At 42.5% G+C, this 20,755-nt stretch overlaps 1 protein-coding gene across 6 annotated transcripts in view; it reads right to left on the minus strand.

Moving 5' to 3' along the window:
• CUL1 (cullin 1) overlaps positions 1–20,755 on the minus strand; it is an 88,497-nt gene that overhangs the window by 15,413 nt on the left and 52,329 nt on the right. For all 6 annotated transcript variants that reach the window (XM_086395100.1, XM_086395098.1, XM_086395097.1 and 3 more), the window contains 7 exons: positions 17,107–17,281; positions 15,247–15,414; positions 12,361–12,411; positions 12,059–12,149; positions 11,150–11,313; positions 7,533–7,695; positions 6,540–6,670 (listed from right to left, as the gene is read on the minus strand). In XM_086395100.1, the coding sequence (XP_086251226.1) occupies positions 6,540–6,670; positions 7,533–7,695; positions 11,150–11,313; positions 12,059–12,149; positions 12,361–12,411; positions 15,247–15,414; positions 17,107–17,281 (943 nt within the window). The remainder of the gene's footprint in view (positions 1–6,539; positions 6,671–7,532; positions 7,696–11,149; positions 11,314–12,058; positions 12,150–12,360; positions 12,412–15,246; positions 15,415–17,106; positions 17,282–20,755) is intronic.

A 20,755-nucleotide genomic window follows, 5' to 3' on the forward strand; every position in this document is an offset into this window, starting at 1 on the left:
ACAGATCTTCTCTAAGGGAACAGAAACCTTCAGACTCCAATTCCAGATCCTTTCGGCTAACAGGAGAAGACCCAGCCAGGAGTCTGGCTGGTAAGAAGTGAGGGTGTGGATGGAACCTCCTGAGGGAAGACTGTGCTAAGGCGCTGAGCCCTGGAGACCTGAATTAGCTTCTGAGATCCTGAGAGAAGCCACCTCGGAGCTACCGAGGGCAGACGGCGACAGGGACGCACGGGAGTAGCACAGAGGAGGGAGTCTGAGGAAGGAGTCATCGGCAGTGTCTAATGGAGGAGAAAACATTCAAAAGGTGAGTGATTTAGCAACCAGGAGATAAATGGTGATGTGCAAGAGCTGTTCCCGAGGGCCCCGAATGGCAGGGCCACAGAAGCAAGAGAGGTGAGGGCAGAGGAAAGGCTGGCTGAATGAAATGCGTGCTTTTTTAAGAACATGAAGATGCGAATTTTGGATGTTAAAGAAAAAAAAAAACGAATGGAGTACTTAGCAATCTGCGTGATTACTCTTACTATGCAGGAGTTCTCTGCATATAAGAAAACATGACACCGCTCAAGCTGGTCCCGGGGTTGGGGAGGGTGGTGGGGGGACCTTATCCAACTCCTACGTGATGGGCATCTTTCTGCCTGTGGCTGGTACATTCCTCTCCAGACCAGATGTCCCCACTCGGCTAACACAACCTGCCATGGACGCAGGGGGATTCCTGAATTCCTGACGCTCAGAAGCATCAGAGTCGGCCTGACCGCCCCCTGGTTCTGCCGCTCTCTGCACTGCTATTTACATTTCTTTTCTGTCAACGTTTTATTGTAGAAAAGATTCAGATATATTAAAAATCACAAATAACCGTAAAACTCGCCCCCTGTATTCACTGTCCGGCTTCAACAATCATCCGACATGAACCCTGCCCTTTACAGAGTCTAACTGCCTCATTCCTTCTCTGCGTCCCCATCACCAGCCGTGTCATTTCTATCTGAACCACTCTTAACAAACCTAACTGGTATGCTAACAGTTCTTCTTCCTTTCAATCCATTTTTCACATGGTAGCAATTTCATTTTAAAAAAAAAGGAGAAAACAAAGAAAATCATATTGTCAGTTTCAGGCTTATATGGCCTAACCTGGTTTCCTCTTGTCCTTGGAATTAAGGTGGATCGCTGACCTAGCCTTCGGGGTCTCCCTGGTCTGGCCGGCCCAGGCCGCCCTCTCAGGTGTACCTGCCCCGTCCCCGCTTCCTGTCCCAGCAGACCTCTTGGGGGCTCCGTGTAGGATCCCAGCTGCCAATCTTGGACTCGTCACCAGTATTTTCTGAGCACCTCCCTGAACCCTGAAAGGCAAGGCCTCCCCCATCACACGATGGTCAGCATCGTCATGGGGTGCTGCTCAGGCTGCCCCCCTTGCTGGGCATGAGCTCAAACACCAAGAGAAGTTCATGGTCTCCTCTGACTGGGCCGGGAACCAGGCACGGCCACTTCAGGGTGGGCGGGCAGGCGCAGAGCAAGGCTAAACCACAATTGAGATCGGTGTGGGGGATAAAGTCCGATTTGGGTAAGAGGAGGCTCCCCTGATGGGTGTGCCTGTGGAAGAAAGGACTGAGGTTCCCCCTACAGGTGGAGGAGAGATGGGAGCTTCCTGGTTACACTAAGACACAGTGAGTCTCCTCAGAGCCTGGTGATCACAGACTAAAAATGGACATTTGTGTATTTTTTTTTTGTTTTTCAGAGAAAAAGGTTGTTCTCTTCATCTCATGGCAAGACAGAGTGGACAAATTTAACTGCATGTTTTCTGGACCAATCTGCATTGTCACCATGTTATCAGTTCTCTGTAATTAAAATGATGAGTTGGACTTACTATGTAAAACTGCTTCATTTTATCCTAAAACAGCTCATTGGTCCCCTCTTTTCCCACATCAACTGCATCAAAACTAGTACATTTCTTTTTTTCTTTCTTTCTGTTTAAGTTTTGTTATGGAAAATTTTCAACATATTCAAAATGAGAAATAGTAAAATCAGACACCATGATCCATCACCCAGCATTCAGCAGTGCTGGTCGAGTACCTTCTCCCACCCGCTCTGTACTCTGGGAAGACCTGGCTGAGGCTGAGTGCTCCACCCCCCGGACCAGCCAGAGCCGCATCACGCTCCCCATGCAGGGCTCCCAAGCAGGAGTGGCTCTGAGTGGATCACTCTCTTCTCTCACCATGCACAGGAAGACTGAGTCAGAACTAAGTTCTTACATTTGGGATTTTACTCCAGAGAGAAAGGGAATCTTGGATATATCATTTAACCCTACATCTGCCAGAAGCACCCAGCACCGTGTTACTCTGTTTATTCTGGGCTAAGTTCGTACACAATTCAGTTCTTCTAATTACACCTAAGCCAACTTCTCAACCCAAACCATAGAACTTTTTTTTACAAGTCTGATATACGGCCTCAAACTCACTCCTTAGTCTTATGCTGAAAAACATGCTTGTCAGAGCTCCCTGGTTTTACGTCTGTCTTTAACTTTCTCCACTTTAAGTGCTCCTCTTACAAGCACCGTCACTCCTGATCCTGGAGCCAGCAGCCCCGCGCTGCTCCTGAAAACGCCTTTCCATCTCAGGAGAACACTTTCCCCTCCCCAAACCTGCAAATAAACGTTGACAACCCTGCGCCCCAGTCCAGGTCTGCAGCCAACCTCCCACCATTAGACCGACAGCCCCGCGGGACATCAAAGTATCTACAAGCCCACTCTTGCTGGGTTACATTTCAGGTCCAGTTAGACTGAAGTCACTCAGTCAAGATACTTTCAAAGAGGACTCTGTGCTTATCTGTTGCCATTTCTGCCCTGAAGACTGTAATGAAACATTCTCTATACCTGATTTATGAGGCCTTCTTTGTAGAGAACAATAGCGCCCAGACTCTGCAGAACAGAGTGCTAATTAAAAATTCAACATGAAACCAACAGTATCATCAAGTATTCATTAGCAAGTACGTACAAGTCTGTATTGACTCCTTTCCTGAACTTCATTCTGCTATAAAATTTTGGTGTCAAGGGAAATTACAAAGCCATCCAGACCTGATATAGTTTTACTTTGTATTTACGTCGTATGTGGATGACTGTCACATAGCTGGTGTTCACTTAGATGGACCATTAGGAAAGGTGTTAGCAGTTTTGAATGCCGATAAGAGTCATTCCTCAGAGCTGAGGGCTTGTTCCTTATGATCAGTGTGAATCAAGGAGCTGACCGTACATCAAAGTACTGCTGTCTTTTCCAGCGGGCTTTCTGTACTGATGGAAAACACTGGAGGCAAATTTGTGACCCACGTCTATCAAGAGACCAGACCTCACCACCTCACTGCATGCATTCTGAGTGCCATTCACTATTCTACACTCAGCTTCACTTGTGTTTGCAACCCTTATTTTGCTGTTCTGTTTCATTTATCCTACGGCCTTTTACGTACTGTGTAAGCCCCCTGAATCCTGCTGGAGACAGAGGAGTATCACAAAGACCCAAGTGTACTGAGACCCTGTTCTGTGTGAGGCACAGTGCTGGGCTGAGGGCACAACGGTGGATAAAGCCACCTCTGCAGGAGACATTTACACAGACATCTAAAATGTAAGGAGTGTGAATGCCATGTAAACAGTCCAACATGATGCTATTTCCAAGGAGTGGTCGAGAAAGGCTTTGGGGAAGGAATGGCATTTGAGGGTATTGGAAGATGAAGTGTTTAATACATGGGGGAAAAAGAAGGCATACATCTAGGCAGAGACAAGAACCAGGCAGGTCCAGCACAGCACGTATATGATGGTGTGAAGACCCACGGCTGGTTCAGGCTCAGTAGGAAATGACTCCATCCCAGGGGATGAATGCTACTGGGGGCAAAGGGGAAGGCGGGGGCACCGAGCCCACAGCTGCCCCGCTGAGCTAAGGACGGAGGAGGGAAGACGTGAGGTTTCACAACAGACCCGCCATCCAGTCACTGGAGCAGGCGGAGGAGGGCACGGAGGTCTGAGAAGAAAAGCTGAGACCCGAGGAGAGCACAGAGGCGCAGCGCCTTGCACAGGGCCCTGGGCTCAGCCAGGCCACAGATCCTTGCGGAATCAATGAAAACAACTTCAATTTTCTCTGCAGCATACGTGGGCCCTTTGAGTTACAGCACCAGCCACCATCATGCAGCTGGTTGCTGTGGCAGATAAAACCAAGGACCCAGCCGGCCACGCCGTGGGCTTCAATCTTTGTAAACGAACCTGAAGGTGTGGGCTCTGCTTCCAGGCTGCTCCCCTCAAGTCTCCTCCTGTATCTGACCATTCTCCTACAAACCGTCACTATACTGCCAGCGACTGAGCACACGTGTCGGGCTCTGGCCCGTCTACCTAAGCATAACATGGAATGTGCTGACTGACCCAGCTGCCCACTCTCTCTTCTGTCCAGAGGCCAGACGTGGGGGGACTCGCCTGTGAAACAAACCTGCCTATTAAAACAATGATCTGATCCTCTGTTCAGCTCTAAAGCAGTTTAAACCTGATGATTCCTTGGTGCACAAGGTTTTAAAGTCCTCCAGGAGCCTCCGTGCAGCATGCCGACGGCGTGGGCGGCGTGGCTGGGCACGCCTGTCCTCAGTCACCAGCCTCTGAAGGCCGACAGCTCTTATCCTCCGCTAGAATCTCCCGTGACGGCAGGTGGGCTGGACCTCACTGAGCTGCCTCGGCGTGAAGCCCTCGTCCCCCGAGAGGAGCCCTGATCCCCAGCCTTGTTCTCGAGTGTTCCCCGGCCTCGGGGTGCAGCAGGTACAAGACGCAGCGTGTCTAAAAGCAGCACGTGTGTTCAGGCTTTCAGCCACACTTCACGGGGAGAGGACCGCCAGTTCCTCTTTGGGTGAAGCGAGGGGAACCCCACGAGGGGAATTCCCTGGGCACCAGTTACCCAGGAACACGTGTGATTCTCAAATCCATTTAACTATGAAAAATATGCCTTCAGAAAGTTCTTAAGGCCATTCTGATGTTTGTAACACATAATTATTATTTGAATCACATTACACATTTAAAACCTGTAAAAATTTCAGCCTACATCAGATTTATTAGCAGTAAAACATGTTTTCCAGCCAAATGGATGGCTACCCTGCCCTTCTGGCCAAACTGGGTTTTGAGTTAACAACTGGGAAAACCTTACATTATTGAAAAGTTATCTATCAAGGTGGCCCCTTTTGAGTCTCATGTACGTGCACACGTGCGTGTGTGTACCTGTGTCTGTGCGTCAGACTCTTCAACAAAGAACACTCAGAGTTTGGATGTAAGAAAAATCATCATATAATTTTTACATAATTTAAAAAAAAAACAGGACTGGACACCTGAGAACAACTGCAATCCTCACTGCTGAGCACTGCGTGCTTTCATGAAAGAAGCCCTTTACAAGCATTAAGTGTTCTTTATTCACAAAACCTCTAGAAGGTGGTCACCATCATTAGTCTTTCTTCCTAACAGCCACAGACAGCACAAGCGAGTGAGCAATGCGGTCAGCGGTCAGTGAACAACAGAGCTGGATCTGAGCCTGGACAGACCATCCCCGGGGTCTGAGGGTGGGGGCCCCACGGCACTGCGAGTCTCGATGTGGGACCTTGCCCTGAAACCTGGAGACCTTCCACAGCACCCACCACCAAGCCTGTCCTCTGCCGTTCGCTAAGTATGAACTGTATTGTTTTATAAACTCTAAGGTGTGTTTACGTTCTTCCCTCTGATAATCCACAGATGTGGCAACAAATGATGCAGTAAGCCCATAATGAGAAGTGGAAAAGGAGCCCCCAAAGATGACAGGAAAACAGACGCAAAATACTTTACACCAAACACAGTAAAATCAGGGACAAAAAGTTTTCGGACTCAGGCAGAAGAACCAACTGTGTTCTAGGAGCTTTTCTTCTCTGTTAGCTGTCCTGAACACGATTGAAATTAAAGCGCACAACAGGGACAAACCTGAAGACAACTTACCTGTCTCTCAGAAACACGCGATACTTCCTACATAAAATCAAAAACTGAATCATAGAAAACCCAGCAGAAATATTCTGGTACCTCCTGGAGTGGGGGCGGCAGTGGGGACAGGGGTTGTATGAGAAATGCCATACATCTCAGGGCCTTTCCAGAGCAAACAGCCCTGAGGTCTCCAAATGGAGAGCAGTACTCAGACCAAAGTTCCTGCATGGGGCAGCCTGTGGCCCACGGTGCCAGAGCCAGGGCTCTAGGAGGCTTCAACCTGTTCTGTCTATGGAATCATCTTCTCTCTTCTAGTGCAAGGAATGGTAATTTTGACAAACAATGAAAGGAAAAAAAAAATATCAAGAAATAACATCCTTAATGCCTAAGAAGTGCCAGAGGCAAATTAATGGAGATATTTACTAAACAAAGACGCTTGTGAAACTCCTAAAGAGCCAGCAGCCAGTTCTCTATGAGAGTCCAGCAAAAGTCTTACCCCCTAGACCTGCAGGTGCAGACAGGACACCCGCCTGCAGTCCACGCCCGGGAATGGTTAGGTCCCACCGGTGTTCAGCTGAACAGTACTTACATTTAATGCAGCTTCTCCACACTTTTCAATTGCTGCAAGACCCTGATTATGAATGTGTGTCTCCAGGAGTTTTTTCAATTCTCCCAGGCCATCTTGGATTCTAGATACAAGATTATACATGCGACCCAAATCTGAAAGAAGAAGGTGCCACCTTTATGCATCAAAACAAACTTTGCAAATCCATCCCACTAAATATGTATTTATAGAGAGGAAAGGTGCAGTGAAATAAAACCACTCTGTTTTTAGACCTAATAATCAATTGCACTTAATTGTACTCAAATATTTCATATTTAGCCAAAAGTAACAATGAAATCATGTGATTATGAAAGCATATTTCTCCCTTGCCAGGAGAAACCACTGATATAACAGAAAAAAGATGAACAGGAACTACAGGTGATGCTTCAAGATTGAGAAACTGATTATGCCTAATACATAATAGGCACTCAAATATTCTTTACAAGAATGGATAAATTTAAGGAGTATTTATGAATATCCATCTCAACTATACAAACAATTCAGCCAAAAAAGGGCCCCCACATTCTTCACTTAATATATGCATGGCACATGGCTGATTTATGAGCACCAAAGAAGAAAAGTCCTGCGTCAATCTTCTACTGAGCTCCTCACATGTTCCAGGAAAACAAGGGAAGGGTATGGGAAATACTTTTGCAAAACAGCAGCCCTCTCATCTCTAAGAGTTTTCAGCATAAAAGTCACATACTCAAAAAAAAAAAAAAGTCACATACTCGCACGCACCAAGCAGTGGCAGCATCACTGAGCACGGAGTGTGTGGGCAAGTCAGGACTCCAAACCAAACTGAAAAGACGCTCTTCCTCCAAAGTCACCCCCAAAACACGCTGCAGACGTCTGAGAGTAACACACCACAAGGTACACACACACACACAGCCCTCTTAAAGAATGGCTGGTGTTCACACAACTTCACGATCACAGATCGTAATAAACATCCACGCGCTCCGAATCTCAGTGGCTCACCCTCATTTTTGTCGGCGTCCAGCAGGTTCTGGAACTCCGTGTGGAAGATCTCCAGGTGTTTCTCGATGAGCACCTGCTCGCACTTCCTGGCGAGCTCATCCTGCGTGCTCTCGTGAAGGTACACCTGGACCCTGCGCTGCTCCTCCAGCAGACGAGCCTCCGCCTGTGGGAGTGAACTCAGGTCAACAGTTTGGACTTGCGTCTTTTTAAACAAAAATAATGACAAATTCAACTCACAATCCTGCCCTACCTAGTATGAGGAAGAAAACAAGAGAAGGGAAGGGGTCCTTCGATTTGGGCTGGGGTGGGGAGGGAATGCTAACCACAATAACTGGTCCCTGGAGTGTACCACTTCCTCTGTAACCTATATTTTTGTTTCCAAGTCCTCTTCAGATGACTTCAACGAGGTTATCATGATTAACCATCCAATGTCCTTACATCAATCTTCTTCCTACAGATACGTGCTGTTTCACACGTTTTTGGGGTAATACCCTTATCGATACTCTGCAATTTAAGACGTATAGACTGTTTATTTCTGGAACTTCTCATTCAATATTGTCAGAGAGAGGCTGACTGTGGGTGACTGAAACCGTGAACAAGGGGGGACTACTGTCCACAGGCCAACCTCCTTTTATTGTGCTTTGGTACTGGTTTTTGTTTTTTAAATAGGAACTGAAGGTTTGTGGTGACTGAATTATGCAAGGCTGTCACACACCATTTTTCCAAGAGCATGTGCTCACTTTGTGTGTCTATGCCACATTTCAGTTATTCTCAAAATATTTAAACTTTTTTCATTATTATTATTTGTTAAGCTGACCTTTCGTCAGTGATCTTTGATGTTGCTATTATAATTGTTTTGGCATCATTTAGTAATCTCAGGGACAGAGGAGCCTAGTGGGCTGCCGTTTATGAGGTTGCACAGAGTCAGACACGACTGAAGCGACTTAGCAGCAGCAGCAATTAAGTATTTTCAAATTAAGGTATGTACATTGTTTTTTTTTCAGACATAATGCTATTCTCCACATTTCACAGACTACAGTAAAGTGTCATGACCGGGGAAACCAAAAAACCCAAAGTCCTGGGTATGAAGTCATTAGGTTTTAGGAGGGACAGTGATTTACATTCTTTGTTGACGGTAAATAAGCTCGTGATCACCATTGTACTTGGCAGATAATTATATCAGAGTACAAATTCAAAAGGACTAAATAAAATTAAGCAAAGACTGTCTCTATTAATTCTATTAGGATCAGTATACAGGAAAAACAAAATGAAAAAATGGATCAAAAAGCAGTAAGAAAATTCCTAACATGTATTTTATTTTTAAAACTTAAAAAAAATGACATTAGAAACCTAGAAAGGTGAAATATTCGTTGGAAGCTCACCACAGACTCAATCACAGGAGAAAGTAAGATACACTGAAACTAACGTGGCTGAGGCTTGCTCACTTGCTGACACCATCAAGGGCAGGGAAGCCACAGAGTCTCAACTGCTTCCCCTGAAGGACAACTCAAGAAAAAGGAACACAGACCCCAGAGAATCTGTACATCTAGCCCAAACGGGCTGCTAAAAGGAGAGTAGTTCTTGAAAGTTGATGTTTTATCTCAATACTGTTCATGAGTTTTGTATTTTACTTTCTAATAGAGTGTTCGGATATAAACATAATTTCTCAAGTTACTGAATAAAATGTTCCATATTTTACCCTATATATCATCAGGCATACACTGGACGTTCTGATGCATACTCATGGCCAAACATCAAATAATACATAATAATGATGATGATGATGATGATGATAAAGTATCCTCATTTTACAGGTAAGGAAACTGAGGACTAGACTTTAACCCCCATTTTACTTAGACACATAACCCAGTGTGACAATTTTCAGTTAGACACATAGCTGAGATGCAAGCCTACAGCTAGTGGTAACAGTAGCATTGTTCAGACGGTTAAATTCCAATTTTAAGCCTACAGAATCTCTACATGATGAATTTTTCAAATGGAATGGCTGTCACGTTTGCTAAGACCCAAGCAGATTTGGGCCAAACCTTTAACCCAAGAAGCCCCATTTAAGATAGCCAGGATGCAGGTAGCACATTCTCCCTTGAAGGCAGGGCTCAGACTGGGTTGAAACCGTAAGTCTATAAAGCGGATTTCCATGCACCAAAGCACTACCACCTTCCTCGGTGTGGACAGCAGGTAACTGCAATTCACTAAGAAGCCCATGAAATGAAAAGGCCTGAACCACACGTGTGGATTTGTACCTTGATAAAAGGCCACTTTTAAAAAACATACACAGTTTTAAAAGACTCACCATATATAGTACAGTTCAATAAAAGATGTGTTTATGAAAACTACACTGTAAAAATCAGTGCTTAGATTTAAAACTGATTGGTCAGGCAGCTGTTTCAACTCTCAATAAGCTGGTTAGCTTCCAGACTGGCACACGAAAGCTAATTTAACTCGTAAATACACAAAGAACCATCACTTTCCCAAGTGTAATAGTTCTGCGGGGTTCCACTTCTGTTAGGTTTTCAAGGATCAAGTATTTGTCTGTCAAGGACTTTTAAATTCAGACTTGTAAGACCCACTTATAATTACTATCTCTTATGGGAAAATGTACTAGGAATGTCATGGACAAATTGAGAAGGACTTTATGTGGTTAGACAGGGGAGCTGTTGCTCTCCTTGACTTTTGGTCTCAGCGCATGGAGAAAGTGACTCTGCAGTGACTCTGCTCTCCAAGTGAACAGACAATAAAAGGAGAAGTGGGTGTCAGACACACAGCCCCAGACTCCCTGGAAGTCTCCTTGCCCATCTAGGTCAGGGGTTGGCAAACTATTGCCTGGGGGCAAAATTCTGCTGGAAGGAAACTGGTACTGGAACGCGGTTTAGATGTTGCCACGGCTGCTTCTGCGCCACAATGCAGAGCCGAATGGTTGCAGACAAGACCACATGTGCACAAGGTCTGAAGTATTTACCATCTGGCCCTTCACGGAAAGTCTGCTGACCTCTGACTGAGGTCACTCCTCTGAGCTTAAGTCTGGGACACCGGTATTTCCGAGAAGGGAAGTTAGAATAATTCTCGTAGAACTGTACTGTGACATCACTTAATGTAGAACATTTATGATGCAGAGACCAATCCCCAATCTTCTCATCTAAGATTTCGATCCTGTTCTTTCAGAAGGACCTCTCTAATACACACTGGAAGGTTGTGTTAAACAGATTTTTAGGAGAGATCTCAGAAGCAAAAAAGTAAAAAGCTTAAAGTTTACAGAAAAAAATATGTTTCTTAAATACTATTTTTTCATTGATGTAAGACCGTGGCTGCCATTAGATACACATGTACATTCTAGGAGAGAGTGTTCAAACACGTACGTCATTCAGCTGTAACAGTTACATCCTCCACACAGTAGGAGAACATGAGCCACGATTATTAAACTAATTTATACAAGCTCCTTAGTGAACGGGGAGAAACCATGTGCACCTGCTGCAAACACCACTGGATAACAGTGCTCAAGAAACGACTCTGAAGGAAGCTCATATATGAGTAAAAAGAGTAATTTATTTGAGCAGCGGTAACTTTTAACTTAAGTCTACTTTAAGTATGTTTAACCTTACCTTTTTCATATATTCAGTAACCGGGTTCTGCTGCAAGAATTCGGTACTCTCTCTGGTATAAAATCTTTCTGTGTCAGCCAGAAACTGAGATTCAAAGGATTCTTTGTACACTGTTAGCGTAGGGCCCTTTGCAAAGGCGTCATCTTCATTCAGTCCCAGCTCCACTGGAAGTAAACAGAACTATGTTTCAACCGCCTCATTATTTTTGGTTATATTTTAAGGAATATATATTTTACTTTAGGTGTAGCTTTCAGTTTAAGTTATGTTGAAAAGGTAAGAATAAAATTGCAGGGCAAAAGGCAAACTTATTTTCTGGTATTTAAGTGCATTTTGCATAAAAGAAAAAAAATCCAAGACACACAAAGGCAAGTGATTCTGACCGACAGCCAGGCATGCTTCAAAGTTCTCATCAAGTTCATTAAGAGAACATCTTAATATTTCTAATGCTTAAAAATAATAATGCTTAATTTTAAACTTTCAAAGAAATAGAACATTACTCAAGTCTTAAAACACTGTGTTACTTTATTGGCTTCTCAATGGCAGTTGTTCAAGATGATACAGATTTCTGGTTATCATTCAGCTCCATTAATGACACTCTAAGCATATATAAGTGCTTAGTTTTCAGTCTATACAGGTATATAGATCCAGTAATTCAGTATGAAACCAGAAAAGAAAATAATTTAAATGTCAAATGTCTAGTCCATCAAAATCTCCTTAAGGGATGAGGATAAACAATCTTTATAATGGATAAAATCAAACATAATCACACTGACACAAAGAGAATTATGAGTACGTTGATAAATGCTAACAATATTCTTGATAATACTATTTGAAAGCAAATCTATTGCATCACTGTTATCACTGCCACTGATATCAAAGCTTTCACTAAATTAAAGGGAAACTGCTTACCATAAGACTGTACAACTCCACTTATCAGTCTTGTATTGATAGTTTCACCATTTCTTTCTTTTTCAATAAGTTTTAAAACAGCATTTGTTACCTTTAGAACAGATACAGGAAAGAGACATGAAGATTACAGACTATGGTATGCATCAATATTATGTTACTACATAGCTCTTAAACATTTAAATCTGCCAAAGGCAAGATGAGAGGTACTCTGAGGATACTATAAAGAAGTGAGGAAGACAACGCCTAAGGTATGAGACCTGGGAGGGGTTTTAAAAGGAAAAGACGACACGCACAAGTAGTACCTGTTTATTCAGTGGCCTGAAAAGACAGTCTCTCCAAGTCACCAATGCAAGCTGGGTGAAAAAAAAGAGCAACAGTATTAAATGGTTATGCTTTTACTATGTTTTTTCAAAGCTGTAGGAGACAGCCTTAATCCCAGATTATATGTATCAATCTTTTAAATTATAAACTTGGCAAAAAATCATGATGAAATCAGAGAGCCATTCTCTTGAGTTAAAAATGTCTCTTTTCTCTTGCCTGTTCAATTTTGTCTGACTCTGCGACCCCATGGACTGTAGCCTGCCAGGCACCTCTGTCTAAGAATCTTCCAGGCAAGAATACTGAAATGGGTTGCCATTTCCTACCCCAGAGGATCCCGACCCAGGGGTCAAACCTGAGTCTCTTGTGCGTCCTGCATTGGCAGGCAGATTCTTTACCAGTGCACCACCTGGGAAACCTTTATTATACATAAAGTATTCAAATTTCCCATTTTACTTATGTGTGTGCATATGACGCATTTTTAAAAAAAGCTTTTGAAACTTCTCATAGAGGATATGTCAGACAACTACTATAAAATGCTCGCCGCCCCCCCAAAAGGGAAATATTAATTCATATATGGCTTTTAAACTGTTGAGAGAAGTATTATTTAGTTAAATTCAAACTTAAGGGAATTTAATACTCAAAAACTGCTGAGAAACTTAAATAAATACAGTCTTATTTCCCCCCAAATTTAACCACAGATAAAACTAGGTTTATACATACAGTTCTGAAAAGATTCTATGTAAATTTCATTTACAAAATGAAAAATTTCTGCCAAAAAAAGGGCAGCATGAAAGCAGTATTTAAGAGAAAATATCTTTAATAAGATATGAACAATGTATACCCAAGTCTTCTATTAGAAAAAAAAGGTGATTTCAGAATTAGGGACTAGCCTGTCAAAGAAGATGCTGGGAAGGGAAGAGTCTTAGTTTTTCAGGAGAAATGCCCCCTGGGGGGCAAGGTTTGGGAACTAACTCTCCAGGTGCACACCCTCTGTTCCAATTCCCCAGGGCTCCTCGGTGCAGAAGGGAGGCAGGGGACATGCCGTGTGCGGCCATCAACGTCTGCTGAAGACACTACACCTTCAAAAATAACTCTTTCCCAACATTTTTCTAACTTGAGACAGCATAAGACAGATGTGATTTAACTCTGGACAACTGGTTGCTTTGAAGGAAGAAAGGCAAGATTAAGAGAGCAGGACCAAAGGTAGGCCAGAGGAAGTTCAGAGGGACAGAATCAGGGGGAAAGTCCTGCTGCATCACTTCAATATGTGGATAATGAAATTAATTTATGTCCTCTGGTTGACTTGAAAGGAAACTGACAACCTTCTGTAACTGAAGAGAAAGAAAAAATTATTAGGAAAAAAGGAAAACTTTATAATTCATGACAAAGCATCCCCATCTCCTGGAGATTCTGGAAAATGCAACAAGAGATCACCATGTGAGAACCGTTTCATGTATCAATTGGTATTTGCACTGTGAGTTCAACAGCCTCACGGAAGAGCACGCAGAGGAAACACTGTTTCCAGACAGGGGTGTCGACTGGCCTCTGCTAAAGAGTGCACGTCTAAACCAACTACAGCATTTAAGGATGTAGAAACTATGAATTTTGAAAGTTAAAAGAAAAAAAGCAGTCAAATTTTGAAAACAGTATATAAAAAGTTTAAAGACCATAATGATTTGTAGGAGCCTGTGACATTACTATAGGGCACACATACGGTGCTTTCGGTCAGGGGGAAATCAAAATCATGCTGATTCCCACAGACAATCTTCAGTCTCAAGAAGTTATTTTTAACGAAAAAGGCAAACTACATGAGGCTCAAATCAACACTAAACATAGAAAGCTTTGTTAAAGCTATGTTACAAAATATTATAAAGAAGCAGTTAATAGTTTGGTATAGAAACTGAGCTATACAAATGATAAAAATTTGTTATGCATCTATGGTACGTTATGTTTTTCTTTTAATTAAACTTGTAAAGCTACAAAGCACTGCTATTACAGCAGCACTCGTGGGTTTGGAGATAATCTCACAGATTATCTCCAGTTCTCAAAAGAACTGACACTTTACACCATTCAAAAAACGTACTGTCTGTGTATCCGAGCCCATTATGAACAGAGAGGCTGTTCTGGGAGTCTAAGTCCTCCCTTAACTGGTTCTCAGACTAGAATGAGCATCAGAACCACCTGGAGAGCCTGCTAACATCACGCTGGCCAGCCCCACCCCCAGAGCGTTCAGTTAAGCAAGTCTTGCTTGAGGCCCAAACATTTGCCTTTCTAACAAGTTCCCAGGTCACAATGATGCTGAGGGTTTGGGGACCACACTTTGAAAACCAACAGGGCTTGGAAAAAGCTTCCTTAACTGAAGAAACATACTAATGAAGGTGTTTTTAACAATTCAGACTTTGCCTTTTCAAAATTTATTTTTCTGCAGTCTTTTAAAAACCCATCCATTTTGAACTCTGTGTCATTACTTCCTAAAGTGAGTGGGCAGGATGGAAGTTCACATCACAGTCCACTCCTGGAAGCAGTCTCCCTGACCCTGAAAGGCCACAAGACTGACTACGGAGGCCCGAGTCCTGGGGAGGGGGACCCGCTTTGCCTGCAGGACCTGCTGTGCTAAGATGGTGACAGCTCCAGGCTCAGCCCCACGGTCGGCTTTTTAAATCAGTAACTGCAGAAGCGTGCAGGCTGTATTTTAGAACTTCCAATTACTCATTCTTCTCCTGTCTTGCCACAAAACATCCAAGGGCCATTTTTTGAAAATTAGCTCGCTAGTCTGAAAGCTGCTCACTATCTGCTTAGATCCCTTGCTGGAAAGGAAACATCTCCAAGAAAAACACACATCTGAAAGGTGTGTGGTGAAATCTTACAGAATAGATTTCATAGATTCCCTTCCGTCCTTCGTCACATTCGCGGCGAACCCAATGTCTATTGAGGTAGGCACAGATCCCGTTCAGCACTTTGCTTGAAAACCGGTAGTCTTCCCATTGCTGAGTGTAGAACTTCAGTACACTCTCATCCATCAAATCTTCTCCGTCCTAGAAACAAGGCAACTAAAGCTTTAAGATGACTAATTTGTCACGTGATGAATTAAAGATAAGAGTTCACTGAAACAAATCTATTGCATTAAGATACATTGATGCTCATGGTTTTAGACAGATGGGTTCTTTATTCTGTACACAAAACACACTCATTTACTACAAATTCTCACAAGAATGTAACTCCTGAGGGTTAGACTAAAGAGAATTTTAACAAAAATACTTTCATTCCAAACTGGAACTTTTTTCACAGTATTAAATATGCATATACATTTGTAAAAGACTGAACTTGCAGAATATGAGAGTAATTCCTTTATATTCATAAATAGGGCAGGTTAAGGAAATCCCTTATTTTTTGATAATTTCTCTGTTAAAAAAGATATCCAATTAGCAATTTAGGTCATGGGGCCAATACTATTTCATTTTTTAATGTATCTTCTTTCTTCATTAAATATACTTAAAAATTATAAAAATTACTTTTACTGAAATTTCTACAACTTAAACCACAAATCTTTATTGAAAGGAAACTAACTTGAAACTTTTTCTTAGGTATTAATAACATCTACAAATGACATCTTACCCTTTAAACATGGGGCATTAAATGGCAATATCATTAAAATGTGCTGCAGGAGAAGAGAAATCCCGGGAGCTCGGGGGAACTGGTGGTGGTCAGCCCCTCCATGAACTCGGGGTCTGGGGCTACCCCTGAACTTCTCAGCCTCAGGCCCTCCAACTGGCAGAATAAAAAGGCTACAGGACAAAGCTCCAGAAACACACGGGTGCACAAGTGACCCAACAAGCCACGTGGAAACCTGACCATATCTTGATACAACCAAATTTGTGTTCATTTAGATTTAAATAACAAGGGATGAACCCAAACACGTAATGCTAAGCTCTTCTGGATGATACCAGATGACCTTTTTTAGAAATTAAAAAAAAAAATATCGCTGATGGCAGGCCTATCAACACCTTTCACAACACAACACGCTGTTCGTCACTTCGATACTAAAGAATAATGAATCCCAGTGTTCACTTTACAAAGTGTTGCGAATCAGGGCCAGGAGGACACAGTGGCTTCATCAAGACTGCTTGGGAATGTGAAAAAGATATTGTCTTGGTCACGACTGTGCTCATTCAACTCTGCTCTGTTAAATGATGTTCAAGTTTCCAGTCACCTTGCAAAATACATTAAGAAAAACAAATCTGGAGCATGCTGGAGTTTTTTGGACATTATTTGTGTAAATCAAAAATCTCTATACACACGTGTACAGAACACGTTGGAAAAGTGTGATTACCAGAGGCTGGATAACCCTTAGTCACTCATACACTTAATACAGAATATTACAGTGGGTTCAAAATACACATAGGTAACTTGAATTCATAATTATATGCTTTAAATTAATAGGTTCATCGCTTTCTAACCACCAAACACCAAATGGTTAGTAATTTAAGCAAAGTACTACTATAGGGAAAGGCATCAGAAACTTCTAATCTAAGAAGTTAACAGAACACGGCTTAGGAAGGTTTCATCTTCATAACGGGGAAACGACCTAAGAGCAGCACCTCTTCAGGCGCAGACACGTCAGTGCCAAGAACAATGAAAAATTAATTCACAATTGTTATTTCACTACTTTTAATTTTTTTACATTCTATTATATTATAAATGTTCAGTATAAATGTAAAACATCTTACCTTAAGAAGATTTGTCAAGTAATTCTTCAGGAATTCTTTAAGCCGTTTGTACAATTCCAAGCCCACAAACTGAGCTCCCCCCGGCGTCTGCCCCTTTTTCGATTTAGAAGGAGGGACACCAGCCCCTCGAGCCTGGTTTGACTGGTGAACACTTGTGCAGTAGTTATAAACGTGACTTGGAGAAAAGTCAAGGAAATCAATGGGCATCATCAATGTCAACAGTCATTATTAACACATAGTTTCTTACAAGATACGGCAGTGTCAATGTTTCCAAATATCAACAGAAACCTGTTAAAACCAGAGTAAAGATCCCATTTAGACACCAATCAAGCGAAGAGCCAGCCAGCTATGAGGATGGAAGTTTCTGGAGGAAGTCACCAAGAGAATTCTGGACCTTCCAGATCATCTAATGCCATTACCTTGTGGGAAACTGTCCCCAGAGTGGATCAGAAGGTAAGAAAAGTGGCAAATGGTACAGAGAGAAAGTTGCAAGTGAAAAAAAAAAAAAAAAGCAATTATCTACTTCAGGAAAAACAAAAAGCTATGACCATAGTCTATTATGATGCTTAAGCTATGAATATTTCCAAAAATATACGTTACAAATATAAAAATATCCAAAACCTTTAAAATGATTTGTAAGTGGATTTAACCAAACTACATGGCAAATAGATGGGGAAACAATGGAAACAGTGACAGACTTTATTTTTTGGGGTTCCAAAATCACCACAGATGACGACTGCAGCCATGAAATTAAAAGACGTTTGCTCCATGGAAGAAAAGCTATGACCAACCTAGACAACATATTAAAAAACAGAGACATTACTTTGCCAACAAAGGTCCGTCTAGTCAAAGTTATGGTTTTTCCAGTAGTCATGTATGGATGTGAGAGTTGTGGACTATAAAGAAAGCTGAGCGTCAAAGAATTGATGCTTTTGAACTGTGGTGTTGGAGAAGACTCTTGAGAGTCCCTTGGACTGCAAGGAGATCAAACCACTCAATCCTGAAGGAAATCAACCCTGAATATTCATTGGAAGAATAATGCTGAAGCTGAAACTCCAATACTTTGGCTACCTGATGTGAAGAACTGACTCTCTGGAACAAAGACCCTGATGTTGGGAAAGATTGAAGGCATGAGAAGGGGACGACAGAGGATGAGATGGTTGGATGGCATCACCAACTTGGACATAAGTTTGAGCAAGCTCTGGCAGTTGGTGATGGACAGGGAAGCCTGGCACGCTGCAGTCCATGGGGTCGCAAAGAGTCGGATACGACTGAGCGACTGAAATGAAATGAATGACACTCTGAAAATGAAAAATATTTAATAAAAAGCAGAAAACACAGTAGCTCAAGAGATGGAGTCCTCTATCACAGCTGAAACTCAGGGATGCCCAAGGCTGACCAATCACAGAGGAGCAATACCACGCACTATGGAGACAGATGGAGACAAGCTGTTTTGTCATAGCCTTCACTACTGTTTCAGTTCATCTGCGTGTGCTTTGTGTACGTTAGTTGCTAAGTCGTGTCTGACTCTGTGACCCCAGGCACTGTAGCCTACCAGGCTCCTCTGTGCATGGGACTACCTTGGATAAAATTAAGACACCAATACTTATTCAGACAGAAAAACCATGAAACCAAATATTCTGGTGTGTTTAAGAACTTACTATATAAAGATTATTTCAAGTCAGTGGATAAAGATTATTGAATAAATGGCATTATAGCAAGGGGTGGTTTAAAAATTTCGTATTCCAAAATATATTACAAATAGATTAAGAATTAAAATATACAGAGAGAAGCCATAAAACTAAACAAATACACACAATTATTTTGATGGAGAAGGCCTTTCTAAGCAAAGTCCTATAAAGACTTCATCTGAAATTCTGAAACTATTTTAGTAATAACTATCTTAAACTTACTATTTTTAATAAATTAAGGTAAATTAAAACAGGGTGAAAAAAATTCATCTCTAAAGAAACATAAGGATTCCAACTGAAAATCCAAAGGCTAGAAAGAAACATGTGTTAGTAGTTTAGGGGCCAAAAACCTAAGAAACGCTGCAATCTCATTGGTAATCAAAGAAAGTGAAGTGAAAGTGTTAGTCGCTAAGCCATGTCCGACTCTTTGCAACCCCAGGAACCAAAACCTGCCAGGCTCCTCTGTCCGTGGAATTCTCCAGGCAAGAATACTGAAGTGGGCTGCATGCCCTCCTCCAGGGGAACTATGTCATAAAACACTAAGTCATTTGAACAAATATTTCAAATAGAGAATCATAGGTTATAACATACAACCAGCTGTCTCAAACTCATGACCCAGTGTGCACACACTTGTGCCACTCATTCCATCCGAATCCCCATCGACTTTCTGCTTGACTGGAACGAGTGTAACTGACACGTGCTCCTCCCCCTCCCGAAGGGCAAATGTCCACCAACGTTTACCATTGCTGTGAACGGTTCACACTTCACCACGTAACAACAGGGCTTCCCTGGTGCTCAGACGGGAAAGAAACCACCTGCAATGTGGGAGACCTGAGTTCGATCCCTGGGTTGGGAAGATCCCCTGGAGATGGGAATGGCAATCCACTCCAGTAGTCTTGCCTGGGGAATCCCACGGACAGAGGAGCCTGGCAGGTACAGTCCATGGGGTCGCAAAGAGCTGGACAGGACTGAGCCAGTTTCTTTTAACTAAACATGTAACGATTCGTGCAATTATTTTACATGTTTTCAAACTTTACAATACAAAAAAATTATAATGAACCGTACATTTGCTTCTGACAGCACAGTTTCAGCTGGTGGTGCAGTGGTAAAGAATCCACCTGACAGTGCAGGAGATGCAAGAGAGGCAGCTTTGATCCCTGGGGTCGGGAAGACGCCCTGGAGGAAGAAACGGCAACCCACTCCAGTATTCTTGCCTGGGGAATCCCACGGACAGAGCAACCTGGCGGGCTACAGTCCACGGGGTGGCAGAGAGTCTCATAATTCTCTAAAATATCTGTCATATATTTTGAGGTCCTGTTAATAAGCATACAAAATTGGAATTATATTCCTGGTGACTTGTTCTTTTTTATCATTAGGAAGTAACCGCATTTTTTCTTAACAACAGGGTCTTAAAAATCTATCATATCTGATGTTAATATGGGTTTTCCTATACTTTGCTTAGAATTTCTCTCAAGTACCTGTATTCCACCTCTTTAATTTCAACTTTCATGTATCTGTGTTTTGGTTTATCTATTGCAAATCACCACAGTAAAATTTACCTGTAAAAAAGAAACTGTTTCATCACTTCAGTTCAGTCGCTCAGCCCAGTCGTGTCCGACTCTCTGTGACCCCATGAACCACAGCATGCCAGGCCTCCCTGTCCATCACCAACTCCCGGAGTTCACCCAAACCCACGTCCATCGAGTCGGTGTGATGCCATCCAACCATCTCATCCTCTGCTGTCCCCTTCTCCTCCTGCCAGCAATCTTTCCCAGCATCAGGGTCTTTTCAAATGAGTCAGCTCTCTGCAACAGGTGGCCAAAGTATTGGAGTTTCAGCTTCAACATCAGTCCCTCCAATGAACACCCAGGACTTGGTTTTAAACTTATACTGTTTTTATACTGATATATGGATTAATTTCTGCCACCTTGTCTTGCATTTTCTATTTTCATTATTTT

Source organism: Bos grunniens, chromosome 4, assembly GCF_055505025.1.
Source record: "Bos grunniens cultivar Pamir isolate PY7600 chromosome 4, Bosgru_T2T1.0, whole genome shotgun sequence".
Taxonomy (NCBI): Eukaryota; Metazoa; Chordata; class Mammalia; order Artiodactyla; family Bovidae; genus Bos; species Bos grunniens.